This window comes from Xiphophorus maculatus, chromosome 21, assembly GCF_002775205.1.
Source record: "Xiphophorus maculatus strain JP 163 A chromosome 21, X_maculatus-5.0-male, whole genome shotgun sequence".
Lineage (NCBI taxonomy): Eukaryota > Metazoa > Chordata > Actinopteri > Cyprinodontiformes > Poeciliidae > Xiphophorus > Xiphophorus maculatus.
The window spans coordinates 14,052,191-14,065,363 of NC_036463.1; the positions used below are offsets into that span (position 1 = coordinate 14,052,191).

General features: G+C 37.3%; 1 protein-coding gene across 2 annotated transcripts in view; it reads right to left on the minus strand.

Annotated features, from left to right (window-relative positions):
- cntnap2 (contactin associated protein like 2) overlaps positions 1-13,173 on the minus strand; it is a 298,543-nt gene that overhangs the window by 116,515 nt on the left and 168,855 nt on the right. For both annotated transcript variants that reach the window (XM_023326735.1, XM_023326734.1), the window contains exons 12-15: positions 13,022-13,128; positions 11,040-11,159; positions 10,149-10,264; positions 8,660-8,744 (exon numbers count right to left, since the gene is read on the minus strand). In XM_023326735.1, the coding sequence (XP_023182503.1) occupies positions 8,660-8,744; positions 10,149-10,264; positions 11,040-11,159; positions 13,022-13,128 (428 nt within the window). The remainder of the gene's footprint in view (positions 1-8,659; positions 8,745-10,148; positions 10,265-11,039; positions 11,160-13,021; positions 13,129-13,173) is intronic.

The window sequence follows — 13,173 nt, forward strand, 5'->3', positions numbered from 1 at the left end:
GGCCAAATGCTCGCCTATATTTGTCTCAGAGTGGGCATGGATCACTTTTCCTGTCACACTAAATGCAGTTATAGAACAAAACAGAATTCTCCACACTGCTGTGCAGTCGCAAACGTTCTCCATAGTACAACACACGGATGGATTGTTAAGCAGAAGAAAGATAGTGGCAGGGCATGAGAATACATCTTGAAGCCAACAGGTGCACAGTACCTTCAGAGATTACAACATCCAACCAGAAAGACACAGATGAAAAGAAAACATGCCAGGTCTACGTATATGATCAGAGGTATACATGTCTACAGAAATAACTTACAGTTTCTCATGGGGTGAGTTTCACAACTTTCAATGTTTTTAGAACACTATTACAATACATAGTATGCCACCTAAAATGCAGATGGGCCTACCCAGTCCAGTGTTGTACTGAATGCAATATAATGGTGACCAGGTGAGCGATACTAATGTCATCTAGTAGCTGTAACATCTAAAATAAACTATTTACTTTGTGCTAGCTCACTTGACTGCACACTTTCCTTGTCATACCTGTTGACAGTACTGGAGTAATTGCAAACTAATGTAAATGAACAGCTTTGGTTAATAACCCCAAGTAGCTTAACAAGTTTGGGGACAATTTTGAAACTATGAGGGCTGTTTTCTCCCAGTTTTTGTTTGCAGAGTGCCAACTTTCAAATGGCCATATGTTTTTCATTTTCCTTTACTGTTATGTTTTTGACATCACTGGAAATCTTAGAATCCAAACTTTCAGAATCTGTAAATAACTCAAAACTCCCCTGGGGAGAGTTGTGCCTGGTTTTGTTGTTGCCGGTCACATTTGTCCAAATGGAAACATTGATTTGCATGGAATTAAAATGCAAATGTAATTCTAACACCAGGTAAATTTAGACTGATATTTACCCAATGTAAGCAATTTATTATTGGTTGGCTTTAAAACAAAAAATTTACTGGGTGAATTAAATTACAAAAGAAAAAGGCAAATGGCTTCTAACAACAAAAAACAAAGCTTTTGACTCCTTGTTTTCTTTCAGTCAATTCCACTATTCACACCACAGATTTGCAATAAGACAAGGACACCGATTTCAACTAATCGCTTAATCACAAACAAATCATGTGAGCCTGTCTAATTAACTCCACAGCAACAAGTAATTTGGACAAATAGAAGAGCGGGCAGAGAGGGATATCATTAAAAACATTTTGTTGCAGTCTAAAAAGCCCTGTGTCATGCAGTTGCTTTTAAAAGCTTGTTATTTTAAGGAAATGTCAGGTGTTCAAATAAATCTAAAATCACACCAAAAAGTAAAGACTTGCTTTTATTATTTGCTGGGGAACCTAAGTTGCCTTAGGACTCAGAACCTGATTGTGCACAACTGCTCTGTAGGTTTTAACAGATTTTTACCATTGTTATGAGCAGGGATCTTCATATATCTGGAGCTTAATCAGGATGACTAAAATGGGCTGAACTGTGAAAGGCCCTCCTCATCTGGAAGGGATATACATTTGTCAGGAATAATTCTGTGTCCAAAATTAAATTTTGATAATTATTCTTTTCTTATTTAACACCTTTGAACATTTGTTCAACTTTGTGTGTAAACTGGTTAACACATTGACCATTACACAGTAAGACATTATTACACAGTAACTATTACACTTACAGCCTTCGCTGGAATGAATCCAAAAAGTAAATACACAAGTAAATCTTAAGAACTATGAATATGTACATTTCTTTGCACTCAATGCTTGGTTGGGCCTCCTCTTGTATGAATGACTACATCAATGCACCGTGGCTTAGAGGCAATCAGCTTGTGACACAGCACAGCCATAATGGAATCCCAGATTAATTTCCTACTATACCCTTAATTCATGCATGTATGATAAATTAGAAATAAGAAAAAAAAAGAAACCTCTTTGGAGCATTTTAGAAATCGAAGAAGAAAATCTCAAGCAGTAAGAAAGAAGATAAAAAGGGGAAAAAAGGAAATAAAAGACAGGAGAATGAGACACTGTTCTTGCAAACGACTGTAATACCCCAGGTTAATGTAGTGTAAAGTGTTATACTACTTCTTTTTGACACTGGCACCTGTGTGACTGCAAACTGTAAGTGCTGTATTCAGGTAGACAGACACAGAGCTGGATAAGACACATGCCCCTGTCAATACAACATATGATAGCATTATCCCAAGCATTGATGCATTAACAAGGCAACTGGAACCAAAGACAGGACTTTATGTAATGTAAATGATCTGGGTATGTCTGAGAGGGGTCATGTTGTCTGTCCTTGTTTTATATACAGTCGGTTCTGTCGCGTATGACGTTAGCAGACAAAATCACTGACTTGTTTTCAGAGTAAGACACATAGATGCCTATTTTTCTGTCTTAATGGAACCAGATATTCTCTAATTGCCTTCTGTGAAAAGCATTTATCTTACATTTTGTCATTATACAACTAAGCACTTCAATGTATTTTACTGAGATTATATGTGACTGATCAATGCAAAGCAGAACATAGTTGCAATAGCTAACTGTAAAAGGATACTGTACACATGAAAAGTGCTTGCATTTATTTTCAGTAAACCAAGTCTTTACTTTAAAACTTGCTGCTTTCAGTATTACCCTATATTTAACTCCATTCATCTGCTCTTCAACATGGACCAGCTTCCTTTTTCTTGCTAAAAAAAACCCATCTAGATTTGATGATACTGCAATCACTATTCTATGTTGTGAAAATTATCTATTAAAAAGTGCAATTTTTGTCCAATCTGAGCAGGTCATCCGTTTCCACCTGTTGCAGGTTTCCCCTGCATGACTTTCTGTCTGGAAACTGCATCTGTTTTCGTATGTTGATTGGAGCAAAGTTCCACGTTTAGACAGAATATAATGCTATCTGCCATTGTTTTTGTTATCATCTGCCTGCGCATGGGTAGAACAAACTCTGTAACCATTCGTTCTGTGCATGTGCGGTTTCACATCTGTGGAGAGTAACCCAGACTATCAACTGTGGCTCAAAACGTATACTTTGGTCAAAGTATACGTTAAATACTACTTTAACTGTGCAAATCTAAAACAGCTCACCTGTTTTATTTTAGCGGGCTACAAATCTACATTTTCTTGCTCACTATCTTTCACGTTTGCATTATTTATCCATTTCATTAAAAATTACATAGCTGTTTGAACATTTGACTTTCATCCTGGATTTATTGAAGGTAAAGGGTTCTCTACAAAGATACACGTCACTGAACTGGAGCTCTAAGAAAGATGTTACCACTTTCAGGAAAATGGGTCATGAGTCCAAAAAATATCTTTTGTTCCCCTTGAATAGGCGATCAAAGTAGTCTTGGCTTGATACAGAAAATAACCCACTTTTCCTGCTGTGAAACTGACTGTCTACTCGTAGTCACCAAAATCATGCAGTTGTTTTGGCTGCCAGGGAAGTGAACCAGACAAATGAGTGAAACAAATAGCTAAAGTGTGAAAACGTTTAGGAGATGTGAATATTTTTGCAAGATATTGTTAAATTGCTAGAGTAAAAAAAAACCACACAAAACTAAACGTACAAGTCAATTTCTCTCTTTACAACTGTGTCAACTACTTTAGATAGTCAGTACATAATGAGAATAGGTGTTGGCCCAAACGCTGCAGCAACCTTGAAGAAGGACTGATTCCCATCACCACATGTAAAGTCGTGCAAGTGTGAGACGATAATTTAATGTTAATTAGGAGCTTGTCTATGGGGGGTAAGAAAAGGAAAAGAGCGAGAAAGATGGGAGGAGTGGATTGCATTAGAGATGCCTGAGGATCTGAGTAATAGCTTTCCTCTCTCCTGTCTTTCACTATATTAGTTCATGTTCCCTTTCAGCTCCTTCTAGCTTCTGGCTCTGGGTTCTTTCTAAAATTAATGACACTGTATCCAGAACATTAGTTGAGTAATGAAAGACATAGCTCTGTGTGGGGCACAATAGACTAATAAAATTGAATGGCATAAAATATAGAATCTAAAAAGATGTTAATAGTGATATAATTTCAAGCAAATGGAGTAAAAGTACATGGTCACTGATGAAAATGTTAATACTTCTCCAAAGCAGTCAAGAAATAGCCTCAGTAAGTGTCCCAACTTAAAGACCACGCCAGGAATTAGTCAGCAGAATTCACTGAGCACTAAAGAAGTTTGGAGGAATGCATAATTTTCAACATAATGAGTCACAAAACTTTTTTGTTATTCAGCTGAACGCAAACTAGCCTTGTTCATAATTCACAGCGGTGCACCATTATCGGGACTTGTTGCATTTGCAGAAAGAAGAACTCCAGACTAAAAGCCAGAGCAGAAGGAGAGAAAAGCTATTGCGTCCCGCTGCTGCTGCATTTGCAAAGGTTAATGATGAACATCAGAAACCACAGATGAGAGGGAAAAAAAGAAAACATAAACAGATGGTTAACCAGCGCTGAGGAAGTGAAGTCATTAGGGTTGAACGCAAGACATGCGAGTATTTGAATGAATATGTGTGCAGAATATGGCACTGGTTTACTTGACTATTACTTGCGAGGCAATAATTGAGACCAGAGGTACCAGAGGAATGGACAGGAACAAAGCCACACATACACACAGCCTCATTATCCTGAACCACACTCATCTCTCATCTCTTGTCACCCTTGTTTCTTTTTCATCTCCTCCTGTGTTTGCCTTGTTTGTATCAAATGCACCCAGGGCCAATTTTCAACCTTTCCTATTCTGTGCATAGATGGTTCAGGGAAAACTTTAAATCAGGATTCATGAGCTGCGACTTACCCAGGTCAAATTGTTTTCAAACCCTCTAGTTGACACATGGGTTAGATGGTGTATGTTTAATTCATCGACAAGTATGAAAATATTGAATCGAAGGCAAAATCTAATCCTTGAATAAAACATACTCATAGTTAATGTTGTGAAACAATGGACTTATTACGGAAATAATTTTAGGGTCTTTAGTCTGTTTCTGGCCACAGAATTGCTCTTTTAGACAATATGTGGCTATCAGTCAGTCACCTTCTAACTTTTCTTTATTTTCTACTTTATGAAAATCTTCTCTAATTTCATCCAGGTGCTGTATAATAGTGTTTTATCAGGAACCCTTTCCTCTGTTGGTCACTAATTTATTCACAACTAAAAAACATACAAATAATTCAGGATTATATAATGTAATAAAATAATAACCCTTTTCATACCAATGGCATTCTTTTGTTGTCAACTTGATGAGAGATGTGCTTTGTTGTACGAGTAGAAAATGCCAATATATTACTGTGAGCTGCATATTTTTTCACTCAGTGAAACACAGTTCAGTGAATAAATAAGCTCCTTTACTTGATGGGGAAAATACTTTCTCCCTATTAGCCTGTATGCTTTAAATGTTTCCATCATTCACCTCAAGGAAAGGCTGGGAAAGGAAGAAACAGCATGCACTTTGACAAGTTAAAACTTCTATAACGTTGTGTGTGCATTTGTGTGCACAACTCTCAGAATTAAAATCGGATCTGCATGCGTTTGCTTGTCTGATTTTGTGTGCTAGGCCATTCCACAGTGTTTGATGTCGGTAATTTAATCTGCATTTCTTTACTACAATTCATTGGAAGTTTATTTAGGTTTCTGCTTGCATAAAGTTATCTGCCTGGTCTTCAGAGGACAACGAGCAAAGTAAATATTTTCTTCTGAAAATATATATTGAAGTAATGAAAAAAACATTAATTTAATCTTTCAATTTAACTACACTTTTTGAGTCAGAAAAAAAATTACAGAAACTACTGTTTCTCACAATGTCATTGGTGCCAATTAATTGTACCACTAATAATTCTTCGGACTAAACAACTTTTTTTAAACATTGCATTTTTTATGCTGATTGAAGTGTGCAGAAACTGTTAATCACTAATGCATGACTTCCTGTCTCCCCAAAGTTTAAATATATTATATATGAGACACAGAAGTTGGTTTCTTTCAGACATGCTTCAAAATGAATAAGACAAGAAGAGTCTTTCAAGTAAGAGCAACTCGTGTTTAAATTTAAAGAAGTGGCAAGAATAAAATAGCTATCCACCTTAAGTCAGATCAATACTGCTTATATGTACAACCAGAACAATACTAGGAAATTGAACAACTTGAAACAAGTGAAACTGTGACAAAAATAGCATTTTATTTTTTATTCATTTTAGACATATTTCTTGAGGTGCCAATAATTGAAACAAGAAATCAGGAAACATTTGTGCTTGATATTCTTCTTTTGTGTAGGCTCTGGTTCATGATGCATTTTTATTTATCTTGACAAACTACCAAGAGTCATTTGATGTGACCATGGCAATTTGTGTTGACAGAGAACAAGCAACATACAGTATTTTGCTTCTACATTTGTCTGATTGTAATAATAGTAAAAGAATAAGTGTTTTAAAAAAGTTTTAAGAACGACAGTAACAATATGATGGAACAGAATGTTGAACATTTACACAACAAAAACATGAAAGAAGTAAAATTGGAATAGAGGAAAGGGAGGAAGGCAACTTGAGAGGGGACATGGATACAGAAAAGTACAAAGATGAGTTACAGAAGATAAGAATGAAGCAAGAGGAGGGAAGAGATGGGCGGAAATTGATAAATGTGGATTCTGTAGAATAAACGCAGGAGTGGAAGGATGAAAATATGAGATGGAAGAAGGAATAAGCAGGATGGAAAGAAAAATTAAATGTTACTGTGTCCAAGTTGTGTATTTTTTTTATGTGTGGGGGTGTACATGTCTGGACAGAGCACTCTGGTGGTTTCAGGTTTCCATCTTGTGAATCAGTGGAAACTGAACAGAATGTGCCTGCTGACGCCTGCGTGCTCGGGTGTGTTTATGTGAGAGACGTGATAAAATAATGCTAAAAATAAGTGACAGAGGTTAAGAAGAGGTCAAACATTTAGAACAATTACTGTCCAAGCTTTTAAAATAGGTGTGCTACTGGTGGCACAATATAAGTCCTATTTAATGGTTCGTTTGGCTTCAAAATGCCAGTCCTCGGCTAATAGATGAGATCTGGATGGAGTGAAACTGGAAGTAGTGGAGAAGCCAGTGTGTATCTGCCTTGCGTACATGCATGCTTGTGGTTTGCAATGGAAATGCTGTTGACGGTGTAATTTGATGAAAGCTGACAGGTAATTTATGAAGCATATTTTTGGGTAAATGATTTTTCTTGCTCCTACTTTCGCAGTCATTTTAGACTAGTAATTGGATTTCCCTAACTTTACATGTTGTGAATTAGGAGCAAGCTAGTTAATGAAGGTCTGCCTGGCTGCATGGATATGTGTGGTGGCATGAGTGTGTTTCCATGTTGGTGTTTTAGATTTAAAGAGAAAAATAAATATATATTAAGTGAGTATGAATTTGTGTGTGTGTGCATGTGCATTTGTATGGGCACACTATGTTAGTAGATGAAAAGGACCATCTTTCATTGCTATGGAAGTTAATTGCAAAGTTTTGGTCTGCTGCACTAAGACCCGGCTATTACAAACCACCTTTATTTCTTTCAGTCAAGCAAAATCCATGGACACAATCGCACGAGCAAGCGCAAAACGCAATCACTATGTAAAATAACACAGCTAATATTTCTTTTCTAAAAAGAGCGGTCTTACTCCAACCCTAAAAGTTTTAAACACCATTGAAATTTGTGGAAATTTCTATCCTCAACAAGCTGCAATATCTCTCTTATTGGTTACCTACCAGCGTTTCTCACCTCACAACCACAGTAAACAAGCTTCTTTGCAGACATTACCCTAACAAATCCACCGTTTCATCTCCTGCACCTTCTTTGTCTGCTTTTGCTCTCTTTAATTGCTAGGAGTGCTTTTTCTTTACGAAGCTTTCTCAAAGGTAGGTCATTGTGGTCATGCTCTATGCACGCAAAGTGTGTGTATGTGGGCATGCACAGAATGCAATATGCTTTTGCCAAAAGAAAACAGGTCAGAAAATGATTGCAAGCTTGTTATTCTAATAGTGAAAAATGAGAGTGGTGTTTAAGTGCACAAACATGGATTGTACAATCAAGGGTGTTAGTGGAAAACATTCCAAGCTGCTGCACACACAACTCAGATCAAAGTCAAACCTCTTAGGAAGGAGCAATTAAACACACGTTTTTACAAATCCAAAGTAAACTGATATGACACCACTAGGCCTAGATCAATCAGATGAGTGGCAAATTGAATCCAGTCAAACCTAATGTAAATAAAGGTAAGCCAAATTATTCCAGTTAGGACTCCTCTCCTTTGCAGGGGTCTGTTTCAGTTGTGGAAGTAGTTCCAGAAGAATGATTTAAACACAAAGAGGTGAAAAGAGAAGTAGGTTGTCTTACACATGTGCTGTACATCAACAAGCTTCCAATGAATCTCTAAAGGTCTTTGGTAAAGATTATATATTTGAGGGAGAGTACATTATTTTTTTTAAGAAACTTTTGCATGTAGTTTTTGACATTCTTGGCACTGGGGTAGACAATCCAGGAAACATAAAAGCAGCTTTATGGTTTTTAGTTACTCTTGTGTGTACAATTAATTCTCCATCACACCATATGTGTGTTTGAAAACAGAACATTCTTCCTCTATGTGTGCCATCTTGTTTTGGAGTCTGTGGTGAATTAAGATACCATCTTCATCCCTTACCTGGAGTGTTGAGCAGTCGGGACATGCGACAGCTGTAGATGATTTGCTGCTCGCAGTGTTCTGCACTGGTGGTGATGGCTGTCACCTGGAAACACAGTCAAGGATCTGCGCTTTCACTTCATCATTTTCAACCAGACATACCAATTTCAGTTAACAACAAAATAAGAAAATAAAATTAAGGGGAAAAAAAGCTTCACTTCCTTTTACATTTAAATGGTTGAAAATAAAATGTCAACCATTAAAATGAAAGAGCACACTGCAAAGAAAGCACTTCCTATGCAAACTGTGTCATTTCTTACTTTTAAAGCATCATTTTGGGGAAGAAAATGTAGTCATTCCTCATGGGGTACTGAAACATGTGAAATTCACCCACAGTTGGCTTTTGACCGAGATTGACAACTCTAATCTATAACCACACAGCAGAAAGATTAAGGTATCGACTCCTGAATGCAAGAGAGCAGATTCAGGCAACCTAAGCTGTATTTAAAAGAACCTCGGCAGACAACTCATACAGGGATGAGGCTAAATACTCGTTATGCTGGTTTATCACCAGGCATTTGCAGGTCTGGAGGCTCAAAGATTTAAAGTGCGGCTGATTTAGTTTTTGTTGCATTTCAGTGAGAAGCATGGATAAGGATGAGGCTGCTGTTGTGGGATTTTAGGATAAAATTCAAACAGATTTATTGCATATTTGTAAACAATTTAAAAAAGTTATAGTCTTCCTCAATTGTTTATAAAGCTTCTGGCACACTAGTTCTTAAATTGCCACATCTGTATTCGCCAGCATTTTATGCGGTCTAAATGCAAATTAATATTTATTATTGGAGCAACAAGCAGATGCATTTTCCAACATCACACAAAGGAGTACAGAGTTGAGTTGGAAAAATGACATAAGAGATCTGTAATGATGCAGCTCACAAATAAAACAGTCTGGGGACTATGAGCACATCTCTTTATGCCCAGGCTTTCACCAACCTTATATTTTTATAATAAAGTATAAAGTTGGTGGATTTAAATGTTTCTAACTTGGAATATATTTGCTTTGTTCTTATCAATTTGATGTCCAAGAATATTTTCAAAATAACACAGACAAAATGATTTGGATTAAAAGCGGACATGCTGCTGCACTCAGGCACAGCAAACATGTTTCATTTTCTATCTACATAACTGTTAGAGACCCCAACACTTCCTAAAAATAAAGTAAAACCTTTAACGTCCCACTGCAGACATCCTGGACAAACTGATCAAGCCCAAAGGGACAGTTTGATAATTAAAACAAAACTTGAGATGTAATTTGAGTTCTTATGTCTGAAATGGTGTCACACAGTATTTATTTCACTGTTTACAGGGGGAATGGGTATTTGATTATTCAGATAATCAAGATTTCTTACAATAGAGTGCTCGGTATTATAATATTGTGTAGTTGTATTCCCATGGGCAACAAAAAAAAAAATTAATGGGACTACAGACTCCTGTCTGTGTGTGTTACCTGATCCATAGAGGAACTATAGTTGACTTGGAGGACAGTTCGTCTCTCTCTGCTCGAGCCAGTGATTGATATTCTGGGTGGCAGGTTGTTCCTAACAGTTGTCCACACTTTGTCTTCTTCTCATACACAAATGCAAAAACACAACACTGAATCATAAATCAGAGCACATATGATGAATTTATTCAATTTAATCTGGTTACATGCTGATTGAATAATTTAAATGCACTAAAAACAAAAACACAATTACACTTGACACAGCTGTTATTCTTGTATGCTGCTAGGGACCAAATCACTCACTCCAATTTTGTCCTGGTCATTTGCACTGCCATTCAAGAAATGGCTTCAGGTCTCTAAGAGGAGCAAATTTGTGCAAGAAAGAAAAAACTCTTAACATTTAAACTTTTCTGGGGTGTGTGTGAGTTGTGCTGTTCAGCGTGACTAAGGGGCCAACCAGTGGGGTGCAGTGACATTTCATCAAAAGTCTTGCCTTTGCTCTGCCTGCATGCTCTGCTGTTCCAGAGTATCTCTGTATTCAGCCATGTGTGTGCGTGCTCATGAAAGTGTGCATGCGGGTGGCAGTGTGCCAAAAGTGTCACTTGGCCTGTTTGAGTCCTCTCAGATTTGCTCAGAAGCTTTGTTTCATGTATGTTTGTGGTGTCTGCGTTGGTGCACATATGTTTATGAGCATCTGTGGTTAATGCTCCTTAAATGCCAGAATCTGTGTGTGTGTTGCCATGGAAACCCCAGGTTTGGCAGGTTAAGCCTGTCGCTGTCTGAGGTTAAGAATAAGTAGGGCAGCATAGTTTTCTTCCTTCTTGGGTCAATGTGACTGGGAGGAATTTGGGAGCAGAAAACAGCACACGTAAATGTAGAAGCCAATGCCATGCCCACCTGTCATGTTGCAGTTAACTTTGAAGGGGCCAAGGGGTCCGCTACCATCGGGGTCAATCCAGTAGGTGTCAGATGACCAACCCAAGTGTTTGTAAGCCTCACATGAAGGCTCGTGGATGGCTGCAGCAACATAAAAACAAAAACGGAAAACATGAACCCTAAAAGTGAAAAGAGATTATTTTATATATTAAAGCCCACATTTTTTTGGATCATTTATCACAACATCAAAAGTAATCCATTACGTCATGTTGTGATATGACTTTGGACATTTTGTAACAATATCTCAAAGCGGCACGGTTGCTAACATCAACTTATAAGAGGGAGTTTTTTTGATTTTATTGGGGTTTTTTTCAACCCCAATAAAAAGAATGATTTAATAGTTCCAGTCAACAAATTTCTTTCGTTGGCATCAATTACTGTTCTTCTATCATTAAAACTTTGTACGTGTCAATTTCTTTTAGTTCTATATAGGTTGAAAGACGAATTGATATGTCTAAAGGAGAATAAACTTGGGTCTTTGTTCTCTCCTCTTGGCGTGCAGGTAATTTATGTTGCTGCTTCTCTATCATTTCTCTTCAGTGCCTGTCAAGAACTGGTGTCTTGTTCCACTTACTAACAAGATAGCTGACAACATAGCAATGCAAGTTTTGTGCTGATCTTCACTGAGGAAGGCTATGGTAGTGCAGAGAGAAAAAAATCATTTTAAGAGTGAAACTTTTTTGATTCATATTGACTGCTCAGAAGCTTAACGAGAACTTTTTTTTTAAGTGGTTGCCTTCTGTTAGCTTGGCATGTGTTTCTTATTGGGTCTTCTCATGTGCACAGCCTGCCATTTCTTTCATTCCTTTTTGCTCATTTATTTTGGTTTTTGACTACTGGAGTATTGATGTTTTTGTCTACAATATTTAACTTTTTTTCCCAGGGATTTAGAGAAGCAGTTCTTTGTTTGGAAGCCTGTTTGGAAGTCCAGATGTTATCCTGCTGAGCTATCTCAAAAGGGCCGAAAAACTATTTGAAGTTGCTACTGTAGTGGAAAGTTATTGCTCCAAGGCTGGTACATGACAGTTTCTGAGAAATACCTCTAGATAAAGAATTGAAGAAACAAAATAATGAAAATTATTTTTGCTCTGGTAAAAAAGTGCTTAAAATCAAGGGTGATCGCATGAGATAAAGTCTTTATAGGAGCAATAACAGATTAAACTGCGGTCCCTGGCAATAAACAATTTAGAACAAATACAATACCTAGGTGCAGAGTATACATTACACAATGCAAACCTTTCTTTAATGATAATTTGAACATGAGCTAAATTTAGATTGTAGTTTGGATCATACAGCTTTAATTTTCACGTCATGAAAAAGACACACTGAATGCAATAAACTGAAATATGCAGCTGCTGAACAATCAAAATGTACAAGGACTAAAATGCTTGCCAACATTTATCTTTTTAATGCACTTCATTTTTTTTTCAATTATCTTTTGATAATGTGCTATCTGATTTGATTCCAACTCATCAGTCTGGGAACAATCTAACATTCAGAAGAATACATTTTCCACTTTATTTCCCTGTTCAGCCTTCTGAGACTTTGTATTATGTCCTGTTTTAGCTCAAATGGATGCTCAACTTTTCTCTCTTGCCCTTTAAAAGAGAACAACATCTGTGGCTTATGGGAGGAAGAGTGACATTTTCAAAATTTAAAGCTTCTGAAATGCTCTTTCTGATTCTGCTTGCTTTGTGTGCTGCGGCTTTGAGAGTCGGATTCGTTTTTCTCTGATGAGAACAAAACACAGTGCAGTTGGACAAGCTTGGCATCGAAACACTTCAAAAGTTCATCGGTCTCTGTGTGCTGAGAACTGGGAGACAGCTTAATCACTCAAACGCAAATGGAAGGGGAAAAAAAGTCAAATGCACTCACATAGCGCATAATATCATGGAGAAAGACAAAAAAAAACAGAGACAGAGACGTAGCTTTGCATTACTTACATGTATGGCAGGTTGCTCCACTGTATCCTGTTCCATCGCAGTTACAACTAAAACTGTCCCATGTCTGTTTACACCTGCCTCCATGTTCACAGTGATTAGGCATACACCTACAGAGATGTGGACAGAGCTCATAAATATTTACAGGCCACGCT